General features: G+C 28.4%; 2 protein-coding genes across 4 annotated transcripts; one reads left to right on the forward strand and one right to left on the reverse strand.

The window, feature by feature from the left end:
* The first annotated feature begins 8,206 nt into the window (after positions 1-8,206).
* Positions 8,207-10,390, forward strand: LOC114187172 (Nuclear transport factor 2 (NTF2) family protein). Of its 2 annotated transcripts, none has more exons than XM_028075333.1 (4): positions 8,207-8,329; positions 8,824-8,948; positions 9,395-9,584; positions 9,680-10,390. In XM_028075333.1, exons 2-4 carry the CDS (start codon positions 8,916-8,918, stop codon positions 10,219-10,221), a joined length of 765 nt encoding a protein of 254 aa, XP_027931134.1. In that variant the 5' UTR covers positions 8,207-8,329; positions 8,824-8,915; the 3' UTR covers positions 10,222-10,390. The 2 variants fall into 2 exon arrangements, with proteins under 2 accessions (XP_027931134.1, XP_027931135.1); XM_028075334.1 differs by having other exon boundaries at positions 9,416-9,584.
* Positions 10,391-12,904: 2,514 nt separating this feature from the next.
* On the reverse strand, positions 12,905-15,525 carry LOC114189240 (Acyl-CoA N-acyltransferases (NAT) superfamily protein). Of its 2 annotated transcripts, XR_014995594.1 has the most exons (3): positions 14,977-15,525; positions 13,482-14,813; positions 12,905-13,294 (listed from the first exon to the last, which is right to left on the reverse strand). XR_014995594.1 is itself a non-coding variant. In XM_028077959.2 (2 exons), the coding sequence occupies exons 1-2, from the start codon at positions 15,148-15,150 to the stop codon at positions 13,818-13,820; spliced, it is 1,170 nt and encodes a 389-aa protein (XP_027933760.1). In that variant the 5' UTR covers positions 15,151-15,525; the 3' UTR covers positions 12,905-13,817. The 2 variants fall into 2 exon arrangements, 1 of the variants encoding a protein (XP_027933760.1); XM_028077959.2 differs by having other exon boundaries at positions 12,905-14,813.
* Positions 15,526-27,374: the final 11,849 nt, after the last annotated feature.

Consider the following 27,374-nt stretch of genomic DNA (forward strand, 5'->3'; position numbering starts at 1 on the left):
AAATCTTCTACTCTATTTAGCTCATCCGTTTATGTAAGAGTAGAACCTTTGCATTTTTACCGCTTGGTGTCATTTTAACTGGACAAGACTTTTTTTAAAATAATCTAATAAAGTAAAACATTACCCCCAAGATGGCTCTAAAAGTAAAAAAAAAAAAAATATATATATATATATATATATATATATATATATACTGAGATAGAAAATGTTTCGTAATTGTTCAAATAACATAAACGTGAATTGAGAGTATTATGGTTTACTAGCTCATTAAAATTTTAAATCTTCAGACTTTTTATTTAATTTCTAAAAATAAAAAATAAAAAATTCTGATTTTCTCTCTTTTATTTTTTATTTTTAATTTTCTAATCTTCAAAATTTTTATTTTGTGATAATTAAATTTTCAATATTTTTTTTTGTTTTCTATTATTTTATTATTTTTCATTTTTTGATATAATTGTTATTATTCATATTCTTTATTTTTATTATCCTTTTTCTTTAAAAAACTATTTCAATGTTTATTATTTCTTTTTAACTTAAAAGTAAATTTTAAGTGATCCGAACAAAATTGGATTTTTTTGACTCGATCCAAATATGATCGAAGATTTTATTTTGTCTTTTTATAATAATTTTATATTGCTTTAACTACTTTTGATGTTTCTATTACTTCTATACAGTATTTTGTTAGGATGAAGATAATTTTTTGCTTAAATACCCTGATCTTGATGAGGTGATGCATGCAGTTTTTCTCTTAATGGTGATAGTGGCTATGGCTCAAATGACTTTGGTGGATGTTTTTATCACTCTTTTTGGAATATTGCTTGTGTTGATATTTGTAAAATTGTCCAACAATTCTTTCAAAAGGGTTATATCTTCCTTGGTATGCATTTGAATATTGTTTTTCTTATTCCTAAAGTTAATGCAACAGATCGTATAACTGATTCTTGTCCTATATCAATGGCTAATTTTCTTTTCAAAATCATTACAAAAATTTTAGTTGATAAGCTTATGGTGATTACTAGTAGGATTATCTCCCTTAGTCAAAATGATTTCATTAAAGGGAGGAGTGTTAAAGATTGTATTTGTATTACTTTTGAGGCTAATGTTTTATCTAAAAAGGTTAACGATGGTAATATAGCGATCAAGATTGATATAATCAAGGCTTTTGATACCATCAATTGACATTTCTTAATTCAAGTGTTGCACAGTTTTGGTTTTCATGAAGGCTTTTTGAAGTGGATTGTTCAAATCTTGTAATTTGTTCATCTTCGTATCCAGGTTAATGGTAGTTTGGTTGGTTACTTCACTTGTGATAGAGGGGTTAGATAGGGAGATCCCCTCTCTCCTTTGTTATTTTGTTTTGTTTAGGTGATTTTGAGTAGGGGCACCTTAGATCTTATTTCTAAAAAGCTTATGCTTCCAATGGTTGGTCTTCGGGGGATACAATTTCCTTCTCATACTTTCTATGTTGATAATATATTTATTTTCTTTAGAAGAGATACTACTACCCTACAACATTTGAAATCTTTCTTGCATGAATATTGTATTTCTTCGGGTCAATGGGTGAGTCTTGTTAAAAATCTCGTTTATATCGTTGATGTTTCTACTTGTCATCTCAAAAGACTTCTCTCTTATAATCAAGGATATCTTCATTTTACGTACTTGGGTGTGTCAATTTTTGTTGGAGCTCCTAAGGCACAATTTTTTCAACCTTTGGTTAATAAGATTTGTAAGAAACTTGCTTATTGGAAAGGGAAGTGTGTTGATGGGGAAAATTGATTTGGTTGGATGAGATACCACCAACTAAAATTTTGGTTCTTTTGAAGTTGTTGTCTGGTCGTTTACATATTTATTTGGAGGTTAAGAAAAATAGTGGTTTTATGCTCTATGTGTTCATTGTGTGGTAATAATGTTGAATTTTTCTCTAATTTGTTCTTTCATTACTCTATTATTATACGGTTGTGGGCATAATGATTGTTGAGAAAGTTTTTCAGAATTTGCAATTTTCTTTTTTGGATTTGGTTCTGCAGTTTATAAAGTTTCCTTGTAGTCATTTATTTAAAGTGATTGTCACTACTACAATTTTTAGGATGATTTGGAGGCTGAGAAATCATAGTAGATTTCAATATTAAATTGTGATTCCTTCTACTTATTTTAAATTAAGGAATTAGAGCATATGACTCGAAATAAATATAAGAAACATATCAGTAATATTGTCTTTGGTTTTTTTGTGCTAAAAATTTTTAATATTTAAACTAGGGAAAGATATGTTGTTTCATTTATGGAAGTAGTATGGCAAGTTACATCTTCCAATTGGCCTTAGGTGAATATTAATGGTGCAGTTAGAGGTTGTTTTGGCCTAGCTTCATGTGATGGCTTTTAAAGGCTTTGGTTGAAGAGTGGTTCTTCTTTAGTATGTCATTATTTTTTTGATCAACAAGTGGTTTCTTTGAGTCATAGAAGAAAATGGTGTGCTTGCAATTTTGTAAGCATATGCAGTTCAAAATTGTTTATGTTTGTTGTGAAGGAAATCATTGTGCCAATAAGTTACTTAATCTAGCTTTGATTCATAGAGATCAACATAAGTAGTTTAATGTTTTACCTCCATGTACTTATTTAAATTCTTTGTCTATGTTTTGTAAAATTTAATTCTTATCATGAGTTTGGTGTGATTCCCCTATGTTTTTTATTCTTTTTAATTATTTTTTCTTTTTAATAAATTTTCATGTAATAGCAAATTATTGATGAGCTTTGGGGTGTTAACACAACTGAGATGTTAAAGTTTAGTGATACTCAAAATGACCTTATTTGGAGGATAGAAAAGATAAATGATCATATAGGTGAAAAGTAAAATAGATTTTAATAAAAAAAGAGATAAAAAATATATATAAATAAAAATATTTAAAAATAAAATAAAAGTAAAATGAATTCTATGACTTAAAAATGTTTTCATTTCCAAATAATTTCAATTACTTCCAATTACTGTTTCCTCTAATTTATTACAAATCAATTTGATCAAAACTATTTTGACATATTTGTCAAAAATGGAGTATAACTTAGTTTAGGATATTTGAGACGTAAAAATTTAACTAGTGTTTAAATTATGGGCAAGTTCAATCAAAATCATTAAACATAAACACATATAAAACAAAAAAACAAACATCGTCGGATTCAATCTGAATATTACGCAAGATTATGTTAGCTATTTTTAAAAAGGTTCATAACTCCATAATAAAATGCGAAATACTTGTCTAAAACTCAAAACATAGAATCAGTAACTAATTAATCAGCGAGCACAGCACACATAACTACTGAATATCTCTAACTTTAAGGTGTTATACAAAAAGACTTCACTGCAATGGTTCCACAACCACCTGCAAAGATAGACAAACAAGATCAAATGAATATTTCAAACGTTAACTAGTTTGAAATAGAAAATACCAGGCTTATCAAATGTAATGATTAAAGATAACACATTATAATTTTTTTTCTTTGCTGAAAAAATAAAACTATATACCAAATAATCACTACATACACATAAACAAACAATTATTAATATTAAAGTCAAAAGCATTCTCACCTTAACTTTATGATGGCCTCATTCAAAAATAATCACAACAGGTATCTTCAGAGTAGCTGAAATCAGATTCATAATCATTCCAACAGTCATCATAGCCATATTCATCGTCACTCAAGAAGCCATGGAAACCATAACTGTATCCATAGTCATCGCCAATGCTTCCACCACGGCGGCATTCACTGCTACAATAGCCACCAAGATCAGATTCAAAATCATCTTCACTGTAGTCACTGGTGCCGCCCAAATCAGATCCAGATTCATCTTCAAAGCTATCTTCCCCAATAATGCCACTGGAGCCACCGTAATGAGATTCATACTCACTCTCACTGATATGGTCACTGTTATTCAAAGTGAAACCACTATATTCACTGCTATCAGAGCCATCAAAATCAGATCCAAAGTCATCTTTATAGTCATCTTCACCGTAGCCATAGGTATCATCAAAGTCATCTTCATAGTCATCTTCAAAGTCATCTTCAAAGTCATGTTCATAGCTATCTTCCCCGCTGTTGCCATCGGAACCACCGTAATGAGATTCATAGTCATCTTCACTGTGGTGGTTCTCTGCCATTTTCTGAGAGTCTTTTTACCGAGTTTATTAATGTCGATGCAAATATGGCAAGAAAGCAACTTCCAAGAAATCATAGATATATATATTATCACTAAGAAAATCATCGATTAAGCATTTTTTGTTTGAAAACCTATATTGATGCAGTTTCTAAAACATATAAACCTGAAACTAATACCAAGCCCCATCATGTACCTATCATGGCTTTTTGACCCGCCACAACCGTGGTTGCAGCCATCAACTCTATTTATCTCTTGTTTCTTGCAATGTTCTTGAGAAATTTGCAGACACAGTTTAGAACTATATATGTATTAATTCCCTACTTTATCATCAATCAAGAAATGGATATAGAAGATTAAAAGAATGATTTTCTTTAGTACAAGGGGATGTACGCACCTTTTACGCCGGCGAAGAGAAACTTGTCTTCAAAGGGAACAACGCATTCAAGGTAAATCAAGAGTCGTGAAATGAATGGAGAATTTGAAAAGACCAGGTGCCACCTTAGTTCATAATTATTTTTTTTAGGGTTTTTCTATTTATTGTAGGAAGTGTATTTATATAGAGTTTATTTTTTAAAATGCATTAGTTTATCTTTGTCTTTCTCTTTTTACGTTGTTTTTCTTCTTTGTGTGTGCTTTCTTTTCTACAATAATCAAATATTAATATGTGAATAGGAGTAGGAACAAATGGTGGTACTAACACGAGGAAAGATTACTCAAAATTTATAATGGTAAAAACCTTATGTGATGATGTATATTATAATTTTTGAAAAATGTATCATTTATGTTTTAAAGCACTGCAATTACAATTATAGATAATATGTGAATTTTATTTGTCTCCAAGTAATGCTCTAAGAGTACATATTACTATAACTTTTAGGTGTTACACTTATTTTTCGTTCTCAATTTGTTTTATTTGTTTTGTATTGGACTAATGTTTAATTATTTAAAATTAATTTTATGAATATATAAATATATATAATTTAGACAGGGAATTTTAAAATAAAAATTTAAATATTTTGAATTTTATGATAATAATTCAATTACTTAAAATAAACAAATTTATAATCCTATAAAAAAATGAAATTCTATGTATTTTTAATAAAGTCACGTGTTTTTTTATTTTTAATATTTTCTTTCAGTTCAGTTTTGACTTTATAGTCGGGGTTTCTATGACATAACTAGTTTCAGATAACTATTTATTTATTTATGTTAATTAAAAGATTTTTTTTATTAATTTTGGATAAGAGATGTTTTTTATTTAAATGTTAGGATTAATTTTGTTATATAAAGCATGGCATTTCGGGTTTGATATTTATAGTTTTCTCAATCAAAATGAGAATACTATTTTCTGTAGATGTAAATTAATATTTCTTATTCACATATCATGGTTATTACTTTGTGTTGATTATAACAATTAGTTGTTCTCATCAATATAAATGTTATTTTTTTAATAAATTGTTATAATTATTTTTTGAATATGTTAAATTAAAAAAGTTTTTGTTTTTACCACATAAAATAGTCCTACATCACTTAAAGATTGAAGTCTAAAATGATTTAAATATCCTTCATTCATCTACCTTTCCAAGTATCTTCTAAGAATAGAATTGTAATTATAATTAAAAAGGAAAAATCTTCACAAACATATGTCATGAAATTTTTTTGTTAAAAAAAAAACAACAAAAGAATAATTATTATTAGTATTTTTGAATTATCAACTATTGTTTGATATTTAATAACTTTTTTTGTTTTTGGTGATAATCGAAATATTTTATCTAAATGAAAAAAAATAGTAAACTTAAAATGATTGCATTTAAAGAAAATATTTATAAAGTAAAATAATTTAAAATAAAATAAATTCAAATTTAATGTTTAAATTTCTAAAAGATATTATCAAATTTTCCGTTAAACGAAGGTGAGAAATATAATGTAAAGAATTCAATGGCTTAAATATCAAAATTTGTATATGGTCAACTAGTAAAAAATTACCCTTCTATAAGTTTCAAAATTTTTAAAAATTTAACCATCTTATTTGTGTTTGATGATTACTTATCACACAGTAGTAAAGAATTATTTACATTAAGTCACTTTCTTCTCGTATAAAGAACAACATACTTTTTCATAGAAGTGTCAGAAGGAATAACTCGGTTCGACTCGACTCGATTCATTACGGGTTTTTTTTTTTATCAACAATAAAAAATATGAATTGAAAATAGGGACAATAGGGTTGCCCCAACCCTTATACAGAAAAAAAAAGAAAAAAAAAATATGCTAGCAAATACACCAACAGACAAAACAAAGGGCAAAGGTTCACATTCAACAACAAATTAACAACCGCAAACCCTTTTGATAGGTTAATGATTTAGTGAGTCAATCCAACCTGACTCACTTTTTTAGCGAGTCAAAAAAATTTGAATTCGGTCCGGCCACCATGGATTGGCAAGTTAAACGGGTTGGCTCACGGGTTCACTTGATTAAAAAAAGTACAATTTTTTTATTTTTTGTTTCCGTCAAAACTAAATTGTAATTAAAATTTAAATAAACTTTAATACAATCCAAATACAAACCAAAATAAAAAAATATAAATTATTTATGTGTTAGATAAAAAAACGCAAATGTAAAGCCCAACTTAATAAAAAATAAATAAAAAAAAGCACTTGTGTGACCCTTTTATCTGTGGGTTGGTGAGCCAACCTGGCTCACCACGGGTTCGACCCGGATGAACTCAATTCTAGATGAGTCAGGTCAAAAATAAACTTGTATTGAAATTTTTTAAAAAATTTTAACCCAATCCAACCCGAACCTATAGTGAATAGATTGAATGAATAGATTGAATCGCACATTCTGACCCATTTTGACATATTACTGGTCAGGATTTAAATATAAGTCAAACTAACAATTGTTTAATTAATTAAAATTTACATAATACTATTTTATTCCGGAAATCATTTTTCAAGGTTATCTTTCATTGAAATTTGAGATAAAGTGTAACAGAATTATTGGAAATAAGATCTTGATTGATGAAAAGGTATATTTTAGAAAGATATATAATTCATTATAAAAGTTACTAAAGTTTTATTAATAATATTTTTATCTAATTTAGTCGATATGTGTCCAGGATGAAGATAAATTTTTCAAGAGTCGAACTGTATCTTATCTTTCCTTGAAAAAATGATGATAAGACTGTACGTTGAAAGATTGTAAGACTGATTTATATATTTATTGAGACATGAATAAACAGATCCATTAAACATATTTTATTACTTGAAAACAATTAATTATTATATTATAAAATATTATTTCTAAATATCTTTAAAATAATAAGATTTCATAATAATGGATTCAATCATTACATTCAATTTTTATCCTATTTTTTTCTCTATTATCTCATTCATTTTTATATTCAGATTTAATACATATCCCCTTAAACTTTTATTGACTATCTTTCTAATTAGACTTGAATCAAATTCAATAAAAACAAACAATTTTATTATATATATATATATATATATATATATATATATATATATATATTAATTATGTTACATATTTTTATATTTTATTTTTATTGTTTCATCTAAATGAATACGTCTTTGTCCATTTTCTTATATTGTTATCTTTAAACAAAATTATTTATTTAAACGAGTCTCTCCGTAACCACTGTAACGACTTTTAGAGAGAAAAATAAGAAAATAAAATAACTTCTGCACAAATTAGAAATTAAAAAACTCCACAAATTAGAAATTAAAAAAATTAAAGAAATTATATGAAACAAATTCTACAAATGAACTTATACAATAAACCTCGATTTTAACTTAAATGATTTTTTTTTTCTTCAATAAAGACCTGAAAGAGATGCTTGTTAAAAATGACTCTCTTTAAATATTTTTTTATAGCAACTTTTGTCTAACATTTATCTATGTAAAAAATCATTTTATAAATAATAATAATAATAATAATAATAATGTATAATTAATAAATCAGTTTCATTTTTAATTTTTTATTTGTTAGAATTTTTAACTTGATTTTCTGGGTTTAAGCACGGTGAAAACTTAGTTTATCATGCAAACAAACGACACCGTATCCCTTCTCCTTTCAGTGCATTTATAGGTGAATTCTTACCCTTTCAGTTCATTCAATCAAAGAAGCTTAAATTCTCTTTGGCGCTTGCTCCTTTTCTCTCTGGTGATCTATACTCCGTCTTGCTCACAGTTTTTTATTTTTTTCTTGCAATGTTACTCTAATTGCTTTCCCTCTATTGTATATTCTTTTAGTTAATACTAGTTACTGTTCTTGTTCTTCTGTTTCTGGGCGTTTCTTCGAACAGCGAAGTTTCCACGGATACCCAAATTGTTTTTCCTTCTGTGTGATTATTCTAAACCCCAATTGCTTAAAGTTTTATTTTTAATATTGAATACTTTCTTTATGTTGGAGTTTAATTCTTTAATGTTGAATACTTTCTTTATGTTGGAGTTTTATTCTTGGGTGTAAAGATCTCAGAAATGGGAATTTTTCTTGAACTTGAAAGATTTTTTGCTAATGTCATTTTTCTGGTTCTTTATGCTTGAACTTTGAAAGAATTAATATCTGTTTATGTTCTTGCTTTTATTTTTTATATAATTCTGATTCTTTCTTAAGTGCAGGCTTGTAATTATATTTTTTTTTTTTGTGATTTTCAGGATAAGCATTCCTAGTTGTTGTTCTTTTTTCTCGGCTGATCAAAGTCATTTTTTCTGTTTTCTGGTGGAATAAGCTTCTTGAAGTTTGAACTATGGCGCTTCTTGGAACCACCTTACTCTTCAATGTAAATTGCCTATTTTCTTTGAATCCAAAAGCTGACATATTTCATTTGACTGAATTGAGAAGAGTCTGCTTCAGTTCTTGGCAAATTTCTATGAGAGCATTTGTGTGTTGATCAATGTTATATTAGATAAGAAGTCCGATATTGAATCTTGATTTAATTTAACTATTTGACACAGAATTTTGGAAAATAAAATTAGGCTTTCTCATTGACCGCATGCTATCTTGGATTGATTTCTGATTCTGTTAGAAGCTATGATATATTAGGTTTGTATGTGCTTATATTTTCCATTGCATTGTTGTAAATAAGATAGACCGTGAATTAGCTGACAGAAATCGACTTTATGGATTGATTAGGGGTGAGGATGAAGTTATAACTTTCCTTTAAACAATTCTGTATTTCTTTAGTAAATTGCAACACAGTTCATTGATTTTATCTTTTGAATGAAGGGACTTTCTTCTACTATCAAGGAGTTTAATGTCTTGCCACATTCATTCATCAATAGCTTTCAGAAGGTGCATCATGTTTCTTTGCCTTCCTGCACTCCAAACAAGTTAGTTCTGAGCAGAAGTTTTGGAAGAGGAGACCAAATATGTCTTTTACATGGTCAATCTCTCAAGTTGCAAATGGGAAGATTCAGTAAGTAACTTTACTTAAAACTTTATAATTCACATTGAGATATTTTGCCAAATTTAGCAATTTCCTTGTCTAAAACTGCCTTTGGATTCTATCAGTGGGAACACTGAGAGTAAAAAGAGAAGACTCAGAGAGCAAATTGAATTGCGAGAACGTTGCATTGGATGAAGAGGAATTGGAGGAGGAGCTAGAGAACGCCATAGCTGCAGAGAATTATGCAAGAGCAGCACAAATAAGGGATACGCTGAAAAACCTTCAGAAAGGTAGCAAGACAGCGATATTTGGTGCAAACAGACGGTTTTATGAGTCATTCAGGAATGGTGACCTTGCAGCTATGCAAGGCATCTGGGCGAAAAGGAAAGATGTATGCTGTGTCCATCCTGGTTTGAAGGGGATAACTGGTTATGATGATATCATTGAGAGCTGGAATTTTATATGGGCTAACTACGAGTTTCCACTAGAAGTTAAGCTAGAAGACATTAAGATTCACGTTAAAGGGGATATAGGATATGTTACTTGCGTGGAATTTGTGAAGACAAAAGGAGGCAGATGGGGAGGACAATTTGTGACAAATGTGTTTGAGAAGATTCGTGGAAAGTGGTTTATTTGTATCCATCATGCTTCCCCAATAGACGTATGAACACATCAGAGTTTGTAATATAGATAGGAACTTCACCCTTAGTTGCTCTTTCTATGTTTGTATCCATTTTTGTATCCAAAGATTCTGCGGGTGTAGCATTACAACATACACATAATCTGTAGAAGATGTGATGAGGATTACAGAATAAAATCAATTTCTTTTTGTAGAATTTTTTTCTCTATTAGTTCCTTTGAAATCTAACTTTTTAAATTTCTGCAGAAGTTAATTTAGTGTCTGAAAAATATCAGGTTGCTAATGGGATGCTGTTGATGAGATATGTGAAAATTTTAGTTGTTCAGATGTTGTTGACGACTTAGACAAAAAAAAAACTATTTACTTATTTTGGGGTTAGAGGAATATATAATGCAGGGGGTGTGTGCGTATTGTATTAGAGGATAAAAGGAAAGATGACTGCTAAAAAGGTCAAATTACACTAACAAAGATACAAGTAGCAAGTCTTCTTCCAAGTGAAAAAAAAAAAGACACCGATTTGAGATAATCACATAAAAGTAACAACAAAATCACATGAAAGTTTTGTCCTTCATCCGTGCTCTCTAAATTTGTCACCCTCATTACTCGTGCTTATGTTCTTCTCATAGCTCTTACGCCTGTGATTCTCATGGCTCTTCTGACCTTTGTGATGCTCAAGGATGTTACCCTTGTGATCCTCAAGGTGCAATCATCCCACCATGTACGCGCCTTCATGTTCATCAATAACATTAGTTAAACAATGCCACAACAAAGGTGAGAAGTGAGTGAATGTGAAAACTAAGAAGTAACAAATGTATTGCTACTTAAGCTAGATTGTTGGGTTAGAAATAGAAGATAAAAGCTAAATGAAAGGACAGAATAAGCTTATCAAAAATATATAAAATAATATAATATATATTGGTTGAGCATTAATATATATATATATATATATGGCTAATTCTTAATATAAAATATAATCAGCTAATTAAGGCTTCCAAGATCCTCTGTTTTTTTGTCTCTTTCATTGGTTTTTCTTTGTTAAGCCTTTCTCATTTTATATGTTCCCTTTTGGGCCTGTCTCAGTGTCTCATTTTCATTCCAAATGGGCTATTTCTTTAAGCACTCTTATAGTTTCTTCTTCCACATTCAGAGGTGCAGTAAAAGTCCATATTGTTGATAGGTCAGAAATTTTAGATTCAATAATATACAAAAACATTTTAGAATTTACAGTTTTAAAATAGAAAGTATATTTTAAATTACATAATCTGTAAATATATTTAGTATACAATCCAAAATGTATTTCTAAATTTAAAAATGTATTATAGATTGTATAATCTGAAAATACACTTTAGATTATATATTGTAAGATATATTCTGAGATATTGTAATATAAAAATAAATTATGAATTATATAACCTATGATACTTTTTCAGATTAGGTACTCAGAAAATGTATTTCAAATTATATAATCTAAAATACGTTTTCGAATTATATAATATGGACATGCATTTGTAATTCTACGATTTATAATGTGTTTTTACAGTAGCTCATTTATAATATATTTGTTAACATGAAAATGTTTTTCCTATTACCTAATCCATAAACTAAACTTATTTTTAGTTTTAAAAATGTGTTTTGAATTGGGTATATACCATTTTTTTATTGTGTAGTCCAAAATATATTTGTAAATTTTGGATATAGTAGAATCCATAATATGTTTTCAAATTTACGCAATCCAAAAATATAACCTATGCACAATTTAGTCTTTTCCAACACCTTGTAGAGGTTCACGATGAAACTGGTTGGAGGAAGAAAGAATTTTCCAAGTGCTTTATGAACCAATGTAAACAATGTTGGACCCTAAAGTAGAAAAGACTGAAATAAAATATATATATATATATATATATATATATATATATATATATATATATATATATATATATATATATACACAAAAGAATATTGTTCAATCGGGATACTGAAATACAAAAAATATACAATTTTTTTATTAGTTAACACTATGATTAAATTTTTCTCTCATCACATCCCTTAAAACAAATTTTGGTGAGGTATTATTATGGTTGGTATTGATTGGCATCAAAGCCATGAAATGTCTTTGAACAGAAGCAGGAATTAAAGTGCATGACATAATAATTGTTTGCGAAAACTAAAAACAGCAAGCAAAGGTAGCTTCCTCCACTTGACGACAAGCACTAAGTCCAAAACAAATGACAGAAATTTTGACCTGCGTAAACCTTTTGGTTTTTGGCTTTCTATGGAGATAGATAGTACTGCTGAATTACTAATCAAAGTGGTCCTGAGTCTACCTTCAAGTTCAATGTTTCTTCAATTTCTTCAGTTTCAGAGACCCTTCTTTTTCAGGCTACTAAGTCTAGGTGCTCTCTGCATCTTTAGGTTTATTTCGGCACACTGGTTTTGGAGAGAAAAGAAGGACAATGCATGGCCCTTGGCTTAGAAAATTTAGTGTGAAATCAAGGAAAACTTTCCTTGCTCAAACCCAAAGTGGTCTAAATGTCTATTTTATCAAATGTGGACAGAAAAAATTTTGGAAAATTAAAGGAGCATGACTAAAGCCACAACCTTTGCATATTCTAAGCTTAGTTTCAAATTTGATAATGAAATTTAACGTTTTCATAAATTGTAAACTGTTTTGACTGAAAAATATTGATGATGAGAAATGAGTCGATAAATGTAATGTAATGTCTCAATCATTTATTGCAGAAGTTTCATGAGTGCTATTCCATGGTCACACTGAACAGAAGTAGAACAATTACAGAATCTTTCTAAATACAAAGCCACTAACTTTAATAGTCCAAGTCACTCTTTATATGGTTCTAACAAAGAGCAAGGTCCCTAGCTAGTTAACCAACATTTGCCTTAATGGTAAAAAGTGAAAACCCAAGCAAAGTCTCTCTCTCAGTTGTGTTTTTGGGTGATTCCAACACAAGCCTTGGAAACTTTAACATTCCTCATGCAGTTAGGGACAACAATGCTCGAGCACAAATGAAGAAGAAACCAACCCCTTGACAGTCACATGCATTTTTTCTTTCCCCCTTTATCTTGGAACAGAAGCTGTCTAACTCTGACTTGAATGGAATAGAATAATGGTTACTTTCATGATCACACACTATGTATATAAAATGGCTAGAAAGTAAATCTCTTTTTCTTTTCTTTTCTTTTTTTTTTCAGTGATGACATACATGTTACGGAGATGATATCCCAATGAGATGCGACAAAGTGAGTGAGGAGGGTCCAGCTAAAAATTTTACCTGAGGGGAAGGAACAAAGTTTGGACCACCATGGTGATTGAGTAGTCAGAGTCATGAGGCAGAAGATGGGAATTGCAAAGAAGGACACCAAAATTATGGATATCTTTTGAGATTTTGTGTCACCGATGTGAAAGGAACCAGAGAAAAACCCCCACCAAGAGAGATGGATGGACTTATCACACAATACATGAGGTGGGTTTTGGTTCTTGGAGAAAGCTAAGGAAAGAAAAGAAAGAAAATTAAGGTGAAGATATTTCCAAGCTTTTTCTTGTCCCCCCTTTTATTACTCTTTTTTTTTTTTTTAATATATGTGTTTTTTTTGAGATCATGCATTAATTAAACCTCTCTTGGGTCTACAAAAAGAGCTCTTGTTGGTGGGGTTTTGGTTAATTCGTGGAACTTGTTATTTGTCCCTTCATTTTTCAAGGGCTTTATGCACCACAAGTCCTCTGGGCACGAGAGCAGTTTCCAATGTGGAATGTGATGGTTGAGCTCGTCTCTTCCTCCAACTTCAGTCACAATGATCTTGCAATTCTCATCCTTGGATTCTGCAGCCATGTTGTGTACGAATTGGCACAAGGCTCTCACCAGCTTCCCTGAGAATGGCCCTTCATGGTGCACCCCATACATGAAATAGAACCCAAATGGGTTGAAGAAATCAGGTATGGTTGGAAGTTTCAAACATGGGAAGATTTTATCAATCAACCACCAACTCTTGGTGCATAACAAGCAAGAGAATGGTGCTTTCCCAAGCCTCAGTTTGAATATCTCCCCACTGTTCCATACACTCAGCATTGCCCAACTATTAGGGACTTGTCCATCTGACCCAAAATCCCCCCAACCAATATCTCCCTTCAAATAAGCCACCCATGTCCCCAAACTCAGCTTGTTCCTAAGTATGTTACCTATGTCATTGGGAAAAAACTCTGTGGACCCCATGAATCTTCTGTAGAGGTATTCGGCTTGGTCAACCTTCAACCTTGCAATCTCAATGTTGGGTGATACTTGAAAGCAATGATGGTTCACAGGGTTCACAAGAATTGCCGGAGTCCTAAACTTGGTGTAGCCAAACTTGTCCATGAAGAGACTAACCGAGGCTTGGTTGTCTTTCTCTGTTGCCATGTATGCATAGTCCACGTCCTTGGAACTGAACCATTCTTCTAGCCTTCTCACAAGGCTTGAGCCAATCCCTTTTCTTCTGTGGTGGGGTGATACCCTTAGGCCAAGGACATACCCCACCTTTGCCAAATCCTTCGGGGGATGACCATGAACAGTCACCAGCTTTATAGACCCTTGAATCACACCAACCAGTTCATTCTCCAACTCTGCCACCTACCACCAAATTCAGCAGTTAGTGGTGGACATGATGATCAAACAAGAACAATGAGAATTGTGGGAATTGCGGGAATTGTAGCACGTACATATAATAATAAGAAGAAGAAAAAGAAAGTGTTGAAGCCATGTAGTGGCTGGCATAGTATTGTATATCACTTACCAGCATCATGTACATTGGACTGTTCCGAATCCTACAAATGGGGTCACCCATAGTGTCTGTGAAGAGGAACACGCTTTCTGATGGCCCTACCTCGCATCTTCTCTCAAGATCTTCCACTTGAGCCCTATCATATTGCCCCTCGTAGCTTCTGATTCTGAACTTGTTGAATTCCATACCCGAAACAAAGAGATTTCGAGGATGATCGGAAGGTGTTTGATGTGTGGTGATTGAGAGAAAGAAAAGTAAAAGGGAACGAACCCAAAGCTTAACAAGGTACGCGAGATACAAATAGCAAGACAGTGCAACCAACGAGAAGTAATACAAGTACTACAACAAGAATGGTTTGGCATAGACTTCATTATGATAATGATTTATATGCAGGAGGTAGAAAGAAAAACAAAATACAATAAAATACAAAAAAAAAAGGTGGTGGAAAGAGAGAGAAAGAAAAAGGAAGAGTGGAAGTAGAAAGAGAGAGATTGAAACTAGGGAGAATGTTCTTTATCAGATTCATCAATAACCTAGGCTTCAATAATAATAGTAGACAAAAGTTAGATTAATAATGGAATGTGTTTTTTGTCTCTAGCTTTTTGTGTCCACTCCTCCTATTTATATAGGTTAAGGTATTGTTATTTTTATATGTAAAATTAAAATCTCTCACATCACCTAATTTTCATTATTCATCTTTCTTTTACCCTTCATTTTGTTTTTAGTGATTTCCACACTATCTCTTTAGATTAAAACCTGGACTCCAAGTTTACTTTCTCCTTTTTCACCCATAATTATGACTCCAAATTCATCAACTATGCAACCCACTATGCTCCAGCTTTTGATTGACTGTCATTTCCCTAGCAATTCAAAAGAGAAGATAATGGACAACAACACCAACAAAATGGTACAATTATTTTTCAAATTATTCAAAATAAGTAGATTTTAAAATAGATTGAAGAAGTCGTGTTAATTGAGTACAACTTCTTTACAATAAAATTATTTTAAATTTTTTTTAAATCTGTCTGTTTTGATGATTTTGAAAAATATTACACCATTTTAATGTTTTTACTATGATAACACTTCAAAGATGAAATTGATGATATATTTTCCCTTTTAAAATCAAGCGTGCATCTTAGCTTTTTCAAGAGCAACCCATTTGAGTTTTCACTTTCTGAACAATTTTATATCATTTTGAAGTTTGGATATATATATATATATATATATATATATATATATATATATATATATATGTTCCGAAGCAAGATGGGTTTCCCTAAAGTGACTTTTGTTTATGTTCATAGGAGTGACTCTCTTTCATTAGGAATTTAGGGCAACCTTTTTCCAATAATTTGGAAATTCATAATTAGGGTAAAGCAAAGCATGTTTAGTGGGGTTTAACTTTCACTTTCGAATCTAATGTCTAAAGACAAAGGGGCCACCCACGGCCACACAACACAACACAGACAGAAACATATCTCAAATAAATTAACACTGAAAAAATAAATAAATAAATAAAACTCAAGTGTTGCATTGTTCCCAAAAGCTTCATTAAATTAATGTCCTGTCATTAACTTATGAATCCCTAATTCCACTTAATTATGTTGCTTTAGCTAACACACCGCTTTGCTTCTACGGTTTACACGTAACCACCCATTTATAATCTTAAATGATTAATTAGGTTTTGATGGACTAGTCTCCAATATAATATTGGAATGATTAATTTAATTAATCAATTGATTAACGAATGAATATGTGTTGTTAAATATGGTTGATTAGTGAGTAGATTCTGGTTTATGAAAGTTATTTAATAATCTGCCGACTTGTACGGAACAAGATTAAAACTGCATATTTGTAGTCAAGTCACACGCACTTTAGTTTACACAGTCTATTCTTTTACACTGTTTGAAAGTGGGAGAAAATAAATATATAAATTAGAAGATGTTTGATTATAGGAAAATTAATTTTGTGTCATGTATATTCCTCAATATTTTTTATGTTAATTTTATTTACAATATAATAGAGTTAATTTTCTTAACAAATATTTTTCTTTCCAAGGACCAAACCCAGTCTCGTTTGATAAAAAGTAAGCATGCACTGAATAAATCTATTAAAAAATTTAAAGAATTATGAAAATGAAATTAAGTAAAAGTAATTGGTATTAATATTAAAAATTAAAGAAAAGAAAACAAAAATCAAGTGATGTTTGTGATAGGGTAGGGTAAATATTTGTTGTATAGTTTTGTAATGCGTCAGCGTCGTACGAAAGGCGTGCAGCGTGGCGTGCGTGAGCCTGAGGTTAACCTAACGTCGATCCACACAAAAACATAATAATACCAAATCTTATTTTAAAACTATTTTCTCTTTATTTAATATTATATTACTTTTTTAATTGCGTAATTTCTCAAGACAGGTTTATAATAAAACAAATGTGGAGTAAAAAAGAAGAAGAATCAATTTTCTGAAGGAGTTAAAGTTTTATTAGAATAAAAAAACATATTCTCAATTATTATAGTATTAGAAATTCTCTTATTTAGCCCATGTGACGAAAAAAGGATCACGACCTCTCTTTTTATCATAACATGTTACGAAGGCTTAGAGAAAATTTTTAGAACACATGTATGAGTTATATTATGAATCAATTTAAAAAATATTTTCTGGATAGAATATTTACAAATCTAATTTAGAAGGACTTTAAAAAATGTTAATATTCTATGTCGATTTTTACCAGCCCATAAAAAGTATTTTCTTAGTCGATTATTAGTATAACCATAAATGTTAAAACATTTTAAATAATATCGTATAATCAACTGTACAAATAAAAGAATTGAAAATAATTTCAAGATTTTTTTTTTGGCATAAACAATTTAGATAATCCTGTAGAAAATTCAAATGTTCATTGTAGATTTGATGGTTAAAAAGTAAATGTAAAAATTACTTTTTTTTACTTTTATTTTTCTAAATAATCTTTTACTTTTAGAAAGTCTAAATTTATATATACTCCATCTTTAAAATAATTAATTTGTTATTCAACAATAGAAAACCATGTAAAATAATTTTTCAATTTTCGAATTATGATATTAAAAGACCAAGTTGATATTGTTTTCAATAATCAAAGGACTAGTTGAACAGATATCGATCTCCTGTGGTTTAGGAAAGTGCTGTCAAATGTTCGGACAACGAAATCTTTTACATATTGTTTTATATTTGTTAAAATTTATACTTTATGTTCTAACTTATCTAATTTAAAATAAATTAATTTATTTGTAGCTAATAATTTATTATATAATTTTATTCAAGTTATGCTTCAAAATTATTTGTTATCTGAGTTTACTTGTTAAGCAATTACTAGCAAATGATTTTATTTAAAATTAACAAAAATTACAAAAAAAATCATAGATATATGTTTAAATATAAAGAAAATCCAATACTCAGTGTATTTTTTTTTCTAACTACCACTTTGATTTAAATTTGAATAAGAATTGTTACATTAAACAAAAAGAATGTTGGTTGATTGATTTATATGTCCGACACTTCTCCTATTTATAAGCAATGGGTTATGCAATAAGTGGCGTATATAATCAGGGATGAAAAATTCAAATAGAAAAAGAAAACGACTTAATGAATGTTTAATTTAAATTTGGAATGAGCTTTTTTATCATTCAAACTCATCTTGCTTTAAATTCACCAAATTTTAATCTAACATTAGGTTAAATTATGAATTCTAAGTTACATGTCAAAATTAATTATAGTTTCAAATTATAATTTTATTTCAATTAATCTAAATAGAGAGTATATTTTAAATCACATTCTTTTATTTGAGGTGTACATATCAGAGCATAAATTATAATGGGAAGTTCAATTTTAATTAAGTATGATCATGAATAAAGAAAAAATTCAATTGGGCGGAATGGTTGGTAGCAAGTGAAGACAAGAAAGTGACGATATGATGACAAAATTAATCTTAGGAATTGTGATTCAAATAATAAAAAATATATAAAAGAGACTTACTTTGAGTTTTAAAAAATATAATCTACATAAATTAAATGAGAGCTTTTACAAGTTAATTTATAACAATTACATACATTATATTAAATAATACGTGTAAATATAAAAAAAATTGACAGATATATCATATATCTCTAAACTTTTTATAAACAAATACCTACATTAAATAAGTCAAGTCTTCATCATAAATGTATTTCACAGGCACATTGAATAATTCCAATTATATTTTAATTACACGTAATGAAACTGTTCCAAACTCTACTTCGTTTTTTATTTATCTAAACACATTGAATAATTCTAATATTGTGTGTTTGAATAGTTAATTTTGGTTCTTCAAAAACCTATTTATAAGTATATAATTACCGCCGCAAATTTGCATGAAAGGTGTCAATACTTGTTTTTTTTTTTACTCATAACATGCATGCATGGAACTCATCTACCTTCATGCATTTTCTATCTTCAATTATTTTAAACTTCATCAGTAGTAAATAATGAATATGATGAGAGTAAAACAATAAAATTAAATGCATGTAGAAGTGAAAAATAATAACTAATTATTTTTGTAAATAAATAATAAATTATTATGATGGCAGAAAGTGTGGGTCCAAGTGGACATGAATTAGAAGCAACAGAGGTATTGGACGGTGGTGGCTGTGCTTCATAACCTTTTTGCATAAAAAAACAAACAAAACCTTCACAATTCGATACACATCAACACCAATCATCATTGCCTCACAAATCAACGTCACACATAGCAAACTTTTAAATATAATTTATTAATGTTTACATAATAATAAAAATAATACAATAATAACGCCTATATATATATATATATATATATATATATATATATATATATATATATATTATGGATATACATTACTTTTTACGAACTTGAAATGTATATTATTGATTATTGATGGTAATCTAAATGAAAAAGTTGAACAAGTTGAAAATAGTGTTAAGTTTTTTTATATATTTCGTTCTAACAATTAGTTTAGGCAAGTATACTATGATTTGAAATATTTTTGTTTGAGAAGAATTCTATTAATTTTGAAATTTACCTTTAAAAGAAAATTATTAGAAATATATATATATATATATATATATATATATATATATATATATATATATATATTTCTATACAATTGAAAAAGTTAAAGATTTTACTTAGATCTAATAAGTACGATCGTCAAAACTGGTTCGAATCTATATTCATATCTAGTCAATGCAGAAATTTTCGAATTCAAATAATAATTACATACGAGTCTATTTGTTATTCTTACTCACTATATTAAATAAAATGGTATTTCCAAATAAAGAAAAACACAAATTTTTTTAAATGAAAGTATTAACTTATGAACTTTAAGTAAATGTAAGAAAGTTAAGAAATATATAATAAAAAAAACTTATGAACTTTGAGTTTATCTCAAATTTTATGATTGTTAAATTTCTCCTATGAATCTTTTCGAAAATCTGACTATCATTTCATGTTTTTGTTTTTGTTTGGGTGAAGATAAATATTAAGAAAACATCATAATACAGAATCATAAGAAATACACCAAGTATGAAAGTGTCGTTAATGATAGAATATTGTTTTAACAATTAGTTGTAGTTACATCATTGGAACTCAAAGATTATAATTTATACGTTTAAATCAAAATATTCTCTCTCCTTTTTTTTTTTATCAGAGATATCCTGTATAATATATAGTAGTATGGATGAAAAAGTATTTTAGATTCTTATGCCAAATTCATGTAGTCCATCCTCTTCTAAGTTGTATTATTAAGTTGTGTGGTTTTCAATAAATAAATAAATAATCATTATAAACAAATTTTGAATAACAACTAATTTTAGTGACAAAAAATAATTAATTATTATAGTGATAAATTTAAATGTCAATTTAAAAATTAAAAATTATTGATAACTAAAATAGTTTATATTATAAATTAGTTTCTAAATTGAACATTATAACTTAATTATTAAAAAAATTAGTTCCTAAATTAATTTCTAATTAAAAAATTGGTCTCTAAATATATTTGTTGTCACTAAAATTAAATATTATTTAAAAGTTTCCTCGTAGTGTATAACTACATTTCTTATATTTATACAAAAATTTATTATATTTGAAAAAATTGTAAAATCTGTAAACCCCTCTATTAGATTATAATAATAAGATAAGATAATCAATTAAATTTGCATTTTATGTTTTATACATGGTATACTTTATTTCACCATTTAATATGTTTTTTAACTTGAAAAAAAAACTAAAAATTAAATTATGTTATAAAGAATAGAAATCAAGTATTTTATGAAACAAAAATACAAGATACAATTGAGATATTTAAATATATTCAATTTTTTTTATAAGATGAGGGTTAGAAATATGAGTTGAAAAAATAGAAATCGATAACATACAAGAGAAAAAAAAAATATTAAGAGACATTAAGTCTTAAGGCTTTTTATTGAATATATTGTCTTAAAAGTAATTCATATTTAAGGAGAAAAGCATTAAAAATTCAAGCATAGTTGAAAGTCTTACATGAATAAATATACAAACATTAAGCTTTAAAGTCTCCAAAATAAAAGAAACATAAAAAACTGTGAACAACGACATCCATGGAAAACAAAGATGTCCATATTGCAATGGGAAAAACATACTCTCGAATAAATATGCAAAACAAGTATGAAATAATATAACGAGGGCAATATATTATTTATGGAAACATATGGGTCCATAAAAACCTTTGGTAGTATAATTATTTTTTCAATTATGTATTTTAAAATTTGTGTATAGTACATTTCAAATGTCCTTTTTATTAATTAATTTATTAATATTGATAAAAAAAATTAAATTTCAAGATTTTATGCTGAAGATAATGTCATATAAGTATCTCATTCATCAAAAGTCATTAATATCCCTAGTACATAATTTCACACGTTTTTTAGGTTTTCTATAAAAGAAATATATTAGTGTAGCGAAGGATTTTAGCATCGTTTATTTTCGGCATTTTATTTCACTTCTCGAATCAAAGCATATCAAGGTGAGTAAAAATAGGATTTTTTGGCTTCATTTCTGAATCGAAACATAGACTTCAACTGAGGATTCAGCGCCTCTAAAACCAAAGTCCAAAATATTAAAAAATTACAAAAGTAAATAAATAAAGGAATAGACTTCGATTATGAAAAACAAGCAAAACCTATTTGACTATAGGCTTCCGTTCCTTGGGCAATAGATGTGGTCTTTAAAAAAATAAATTCATTGAGTAACTTTCATATTATATTAAACAACCTAAAAAATTAAACTAAAATTTAATACTACCAAATGAACCAGAAACAAGTAACATAGTTAAAAATTGAGGACTAGTATTGAAATATAGATTTTCATGCTTTTATGAACATATATAAAAAGAAATAAGTCAAACATATCATCATATCATTTTTAAGGTTTCGAATAGGGAAGTGCAAACCAAGGGACATAATTTAAATGATTCTCCGTGAAAAAACATCAAAGTATGTGAATTATTTAAATAGTGAACAAATGATGAACAAAGAAACAAAGACAATGAACTTGAACAATTAACATAAAAAACCTCTTTATGCGGGCTGAAAACACTAGCCCGCCCCGCATACTCCTTAGCCTGCGGGTCTGCGGGCCGGCCCGCTTTCTATTTTTAATTTTTTTTAAATTTTTATGATAAAACTTTCAAAGTTTAAAAATTGAAAAACTTTAAGAAGTTCACAAAATTAAGTAAAGACTTTGGGAAATTAGATGATAAATTGATAATTCAACATTTTCATGATATTCATATTATGACATACACAATGTATTCTTTATATTTTAGCACATTACAAATTACATAATACTTGTCTTTTCCAATTATACAAGAATTTGAAACGTTAATGCAAGAGTCCATAAATGAAGTAATTAATATACACAAGTGCAATTTTTTTTTATTTTATGCGGGCTTGCGGGCCGAGCCTATGCGGGCCTGTGGGCTCGCTACCCTAGCCCGCCTCACATTTTTTCTGCGGGCCTGCGAGCCGAACCGACGGACCAGACCCTAATTGTCACCCCTACTTTAAACATGGTGATGTGAACTTGTGAATGAAGGAGAGAAACCAAGAGAAAAATCAATAAGAAAAAGTAAGAAGAGAAGTTGTGAGAGAAGAGAAAACCTAGAAACGAAGAGTTCATAATAATGAGAGTCTAAAAATGTTGTGACAACGAAATAACTTTCTAAATATTTAACTTTAGACAGAGAATAGACTTCGTTATTTAAATAGCTAAAGTTTATGATAGTGCAAATATTTAAAAAATTGTCGTCGATAACGGTTTTAAAATATTTACACGATTATAAGTTACGGTTTTATACTAGTATATATAGGCTTCAATTATTTTAGAACTAAATCTTATAATTCTGGAAATAATTTCAAAAATATTACCATATTTTGGAAAACTTCTTGTTTGTTTTTTTTTTAACCAGAGTCTATTAAGTGATTTTGAATATATTTTTTGCACTGCTATATATATAAATAAAAGTGTGGATAATTGAGAACTATGTAATCCTAAATATTTCCAAAAACAACATTTTAAATTTGGTTGTTATTTTTTAATTAATAAAATTTAAAACTACACTAATTAAGTTTTTTTTTTTAAAGATAGAATAGTTTCTAACATGTCAAAATTCATACAATTTTATTGGCCAACACCTAGTAGGAGCCGTATTGGATTTTTTTTTTTTTTTTTTATATACAGAAACAAATATTTATATTAGCAGAAAGCTATCTTGGACTCTTATTTTATAAAGTACCTTCTACTTTTAATGAAATGGCTAATAGAAAAAAGTACAATCAACACAAAAAGAGTATGATATCTTAATTCAATAATAGTAAATATACATATTTTTTTGTTTCCTCTTTCTCATCATTATAGCTCATCACATATGTTTCTTTCATTCTGTTTTAAATAGGTGTACGATTTCCATTTCCCTTCTTAATTATAATACACTTTTTATAATTTTTAAATATGCATATAAACTATTGCTCCCACAAATGCATAAAATAATATATAATTAAATCATTAGGAGTTTGATTTCCATTTTTCTTCCATTAATTAACTGTGCACGATATAGTTGAGATGTATAATTGGTTCACGGTTATTTTAAGTTACTAGATATTCTTATTGAATACTTACTTTAATTTAAATTAAATCATTAATGAAATTGTACATAATGTTTCTAAAAGACACTAAAGATATTTTTCCAACTAGTAATTGAGAATTAATATATTCTAGATATTTAAGTTATTGAAGTGTGATCAATGGAAACCAATCACAATGCATATACATCACTAAACCCTCACTACAATATTATAAAATATATGTTTCATAAGAATGTATTTCTCTTATGAAAATAAGATAAATAACCTTTTCTCGATCTATAATAGTTTGTAGAGAGCAAACAAACAATGAACTATTTCAATCCATTACTTGAACAAATAATGTAAGAGAAAGAAAGTAAACTATATAACAGCTGACAGTCAAAAGATGAAAGAAGTTATTAACAAAAAGAAAAATAAAGTAAACAATGAAAAAAAAGGCACAACTTAAATATTCATTTTAACTGGCAAAATATAATATAAATTTAACTTGAATTTAAAAAACTTCTAAAAAATAAGTTTTCCTATAACATATTTTTCTTGTGGTGATTTAATTGTAACTATTTTCTTGTTAAGGAATTTTCTTTTTTGATTTGTCATTTTAAAAACGAATGCAGCAGTAACTATTTCATGGATTATGTCCTTAAAAAATGAGAAATAATAAATAGTGAAGAGAAATCACAATGAGATAAATAAAGGTTATAAGAAGAAAAAAATTAACACATAAAAGCGATATCATTATCTGTACTTCTATTTTTTATGTCAAAATTTTAAACACTTACGTAGTATTGATTTTCTTGTACAAAGACAAGGATGTTTATATATTTAAGATAAAAACTCCCAAATATATATTTTTTCAGACAATGAATAGTAGTATTGTGAGAATGTATTTCTCTATAGAATTATTCATGCAAAAAATAAAGTCTATCCATGATTACATTATAATAATAATAAATAAATAAAAAATAATAATACTAATAATTTTTGAAAAAATAAATCTTGATAATATACACACACACATACACTAATATTAGATACATAACATTTGTGTAAAAACTATGTTTATTTTTATTTATATAAATAAAAGACAAAAATTACAATTAAATATAACTAAATTATAATATATAAATAGAAACAAATATATAATCTATAATACAAGTCTTACTTTATTAAACTAGTTTTATATTTCATGTGATAAATTCTCTTATAATAAAGTAAGAAGATCATACACAATATAGTAATCTTTTGTATGTAAAAAAAAAAAAACATTACTTAATCTTGAAACAATCAGAAGATATTAGAGTAAAAAAATAAAGTGTTAAAATGAAACATGATGGTATTAGCTTTGTTATTAGAAAGTGATTGGAGAAAGCATAATAAGCATGTTGAAGCCCTGATCTGATCCTTTTGTCTTTTTCTTGGCTTTTTTGTATATAGGCTTTACATATACATACACTTAGCTTTTAACCCTCTTTGTTCCTTCCAACTACCATCCTTTTGGTCACTAATCATAAGAAGCCCCATTGTTAATGGAAAAGACACGTGGCAGCCAAAACGTGTTGGAATGTCCAATGGGGAAGTTCACACGTGTACATGAATGGGGATGGGTCCCACGAGTGTAGTGGGAGGTTCCCTTAGGTTAATGATTGTATTCTCCACAACAAGTGTACCACCTGTCTTGTTGTGCTTTTCTTTGCATGCATTATGTTGTCCTCCTCTTCACACCTTTCCATGCCACAATGTGCCCATGACTCCTTCATGGGGACCCACTTTTTCTCTCTTCTCTTCTCAAAACAAAACCCTAAGTGGAATACTGGGTCCCACCCAATTCCAACAAATCTTCTTTTTTTTTTTCTTTTCTTTTCTTTTCTTCTTCTCTCCTTCATCCTCCAAACTCATTCTCATCCAATCCAATCTCCATTCCAAAACCTTCATTTTCAACCAAACAGGAATACACTACTGTTGCTCTGCTGCTTCATGCCTTCCTCATACTAATCTTCTGTTTAATTTCCAAACAGACTTTATGTTTTATATATATATATATATATATATATATATATATATATATGCAATATCTTCCATGGATCGTGTTTATCCACTTTGGTGCACAATTCAATCATGCCTCTATGTGCACACGAGTGCTGCAAAATTCAAATATTATGCATCCAAACGTGGACCTAATTAAATTGTTGGCTTCTTATTAAAAACGGGGTTGCAAAGATTAAGATTTTAGTTATCAAATGAACAAATGTACACTGTTTGAAACCGGAAGACATTTTTCGCATCAAAACTTCAATACCTAAATTCACAGAATAATCGACAAAGTTATTTAGAATTCAACTTTAAATCTTATTTAACCAAAGTGACGGTTGTACCCACTTATATATTATAAATCTGTCTTATCTTTAGTTGATGTGAAATTTTTAATACACATTTTTTACACTGAAACATATACATCTTGAACGTGAGACTAATGAGTGGTCTGATAACAACTAATAGCAGATGATACAATAGACTCAACAAACAATAAATCTAGTTAGAATATGATTTAACTCATATTCTGATACCATATTAACAAGTGAATTTTAACCCTAACTCAAACTTACAAAACCAGTTTGTAAGATTTACAACCATTTATATACACTATGAATTTGTTTTATCTTAATCGATGTAAGATCTCCAACAAAAATTATTATTCCTCAAAATACAATTTTCCAACAAAAACTAGAAACTTTAACACAATTATACTTAACAATTAAATTGTGGTTTAGGTATGCATACTCTTTGTCCTCTTTGTTTTGTGGATCACAAAGTTGTTCCAAATTGTGATCATCTAGTTTTGAATGGTCTTTTGTTTTGACGGAGCAATGATGCTACACTATTGCATCTATTTGTCCAGGTTCTACCTTTTTGTATAAGGGTTAGAGTACTTCTCAAGTGCTCTATCTAATTTATTTTATTTTTTGCTGATAAAAAAAATTGTGATAACCACTCTCATCAATTATTATTTTTTAGAACTTTTCTACAACTTTCACCGTCGAAATTCTCGACGTAGAATCTTGATAAATAGGCACCTGAAGACTAATCATTCATGTTTTAATTTATCGATTTTGATTAAAATTTAAAAAAATTAATCTTTTGATTTAAATTTTTTATTATATTAAAATCTTTTACTGTAGTTTTTATATTTTGTAATATAAATACTTTTAATAAATACGAGAATAAACGAGTATAAATATATT

Source organism: Vigna unguiculata, chromosome 6 (assembly GCF_037176805.1).
Source record: "Vigna unguiculata cultivar grain cowpea cultivar isolate G323 ecotype 2 chromosome 6, ASM3717680v1, whole genome shotgun sequence".
Classification (NCBI taxonomy): domain Eukaryota; kingdom Viridiplantae; phylum Streptophyta; class Magnoliopsida; order Fabales; family Fabaceae; genus Vigna; species Vigna unguiculata.

Bases quoted from the DNA above. Each gene is read 5' to 3' on its own strand.
- LOC114189240 (XM_028077959.2), bottom strand. From the start codon at position 15,150: ATGGAATTCAACAAGTTCAGAATCAGAAGCTACGAGGGGCAATATGAT. The intron at 14,814-14,976 runs GTAAGTGATATA...ATTTGGTGGTAG, and splicing joins GTCCAATGTACATGATGCTG to GTGGCAGAGTTGGAGAATGA.
- LOC114187172 (XM_028075333.1), top strand. From the start codon at position 8,916: ATGGCGCTTCTTGGAACCACCTTACTCTTCAAT. The intron at 8,949-9,394 runs GTAAATTGCCTA...TTTTGAATGAAG, and splicing joins GAACCACCTTACTCTTCAAT to GGACTTTCTTCTACTATCAA. The intron at 9,585-9,679 runs GTAAGTAACTTT...GGATTCTATCAG, and splicing joins GTTGCAAATGGGAAGATTCA to TGGGAACACTGAGAGTAAAA.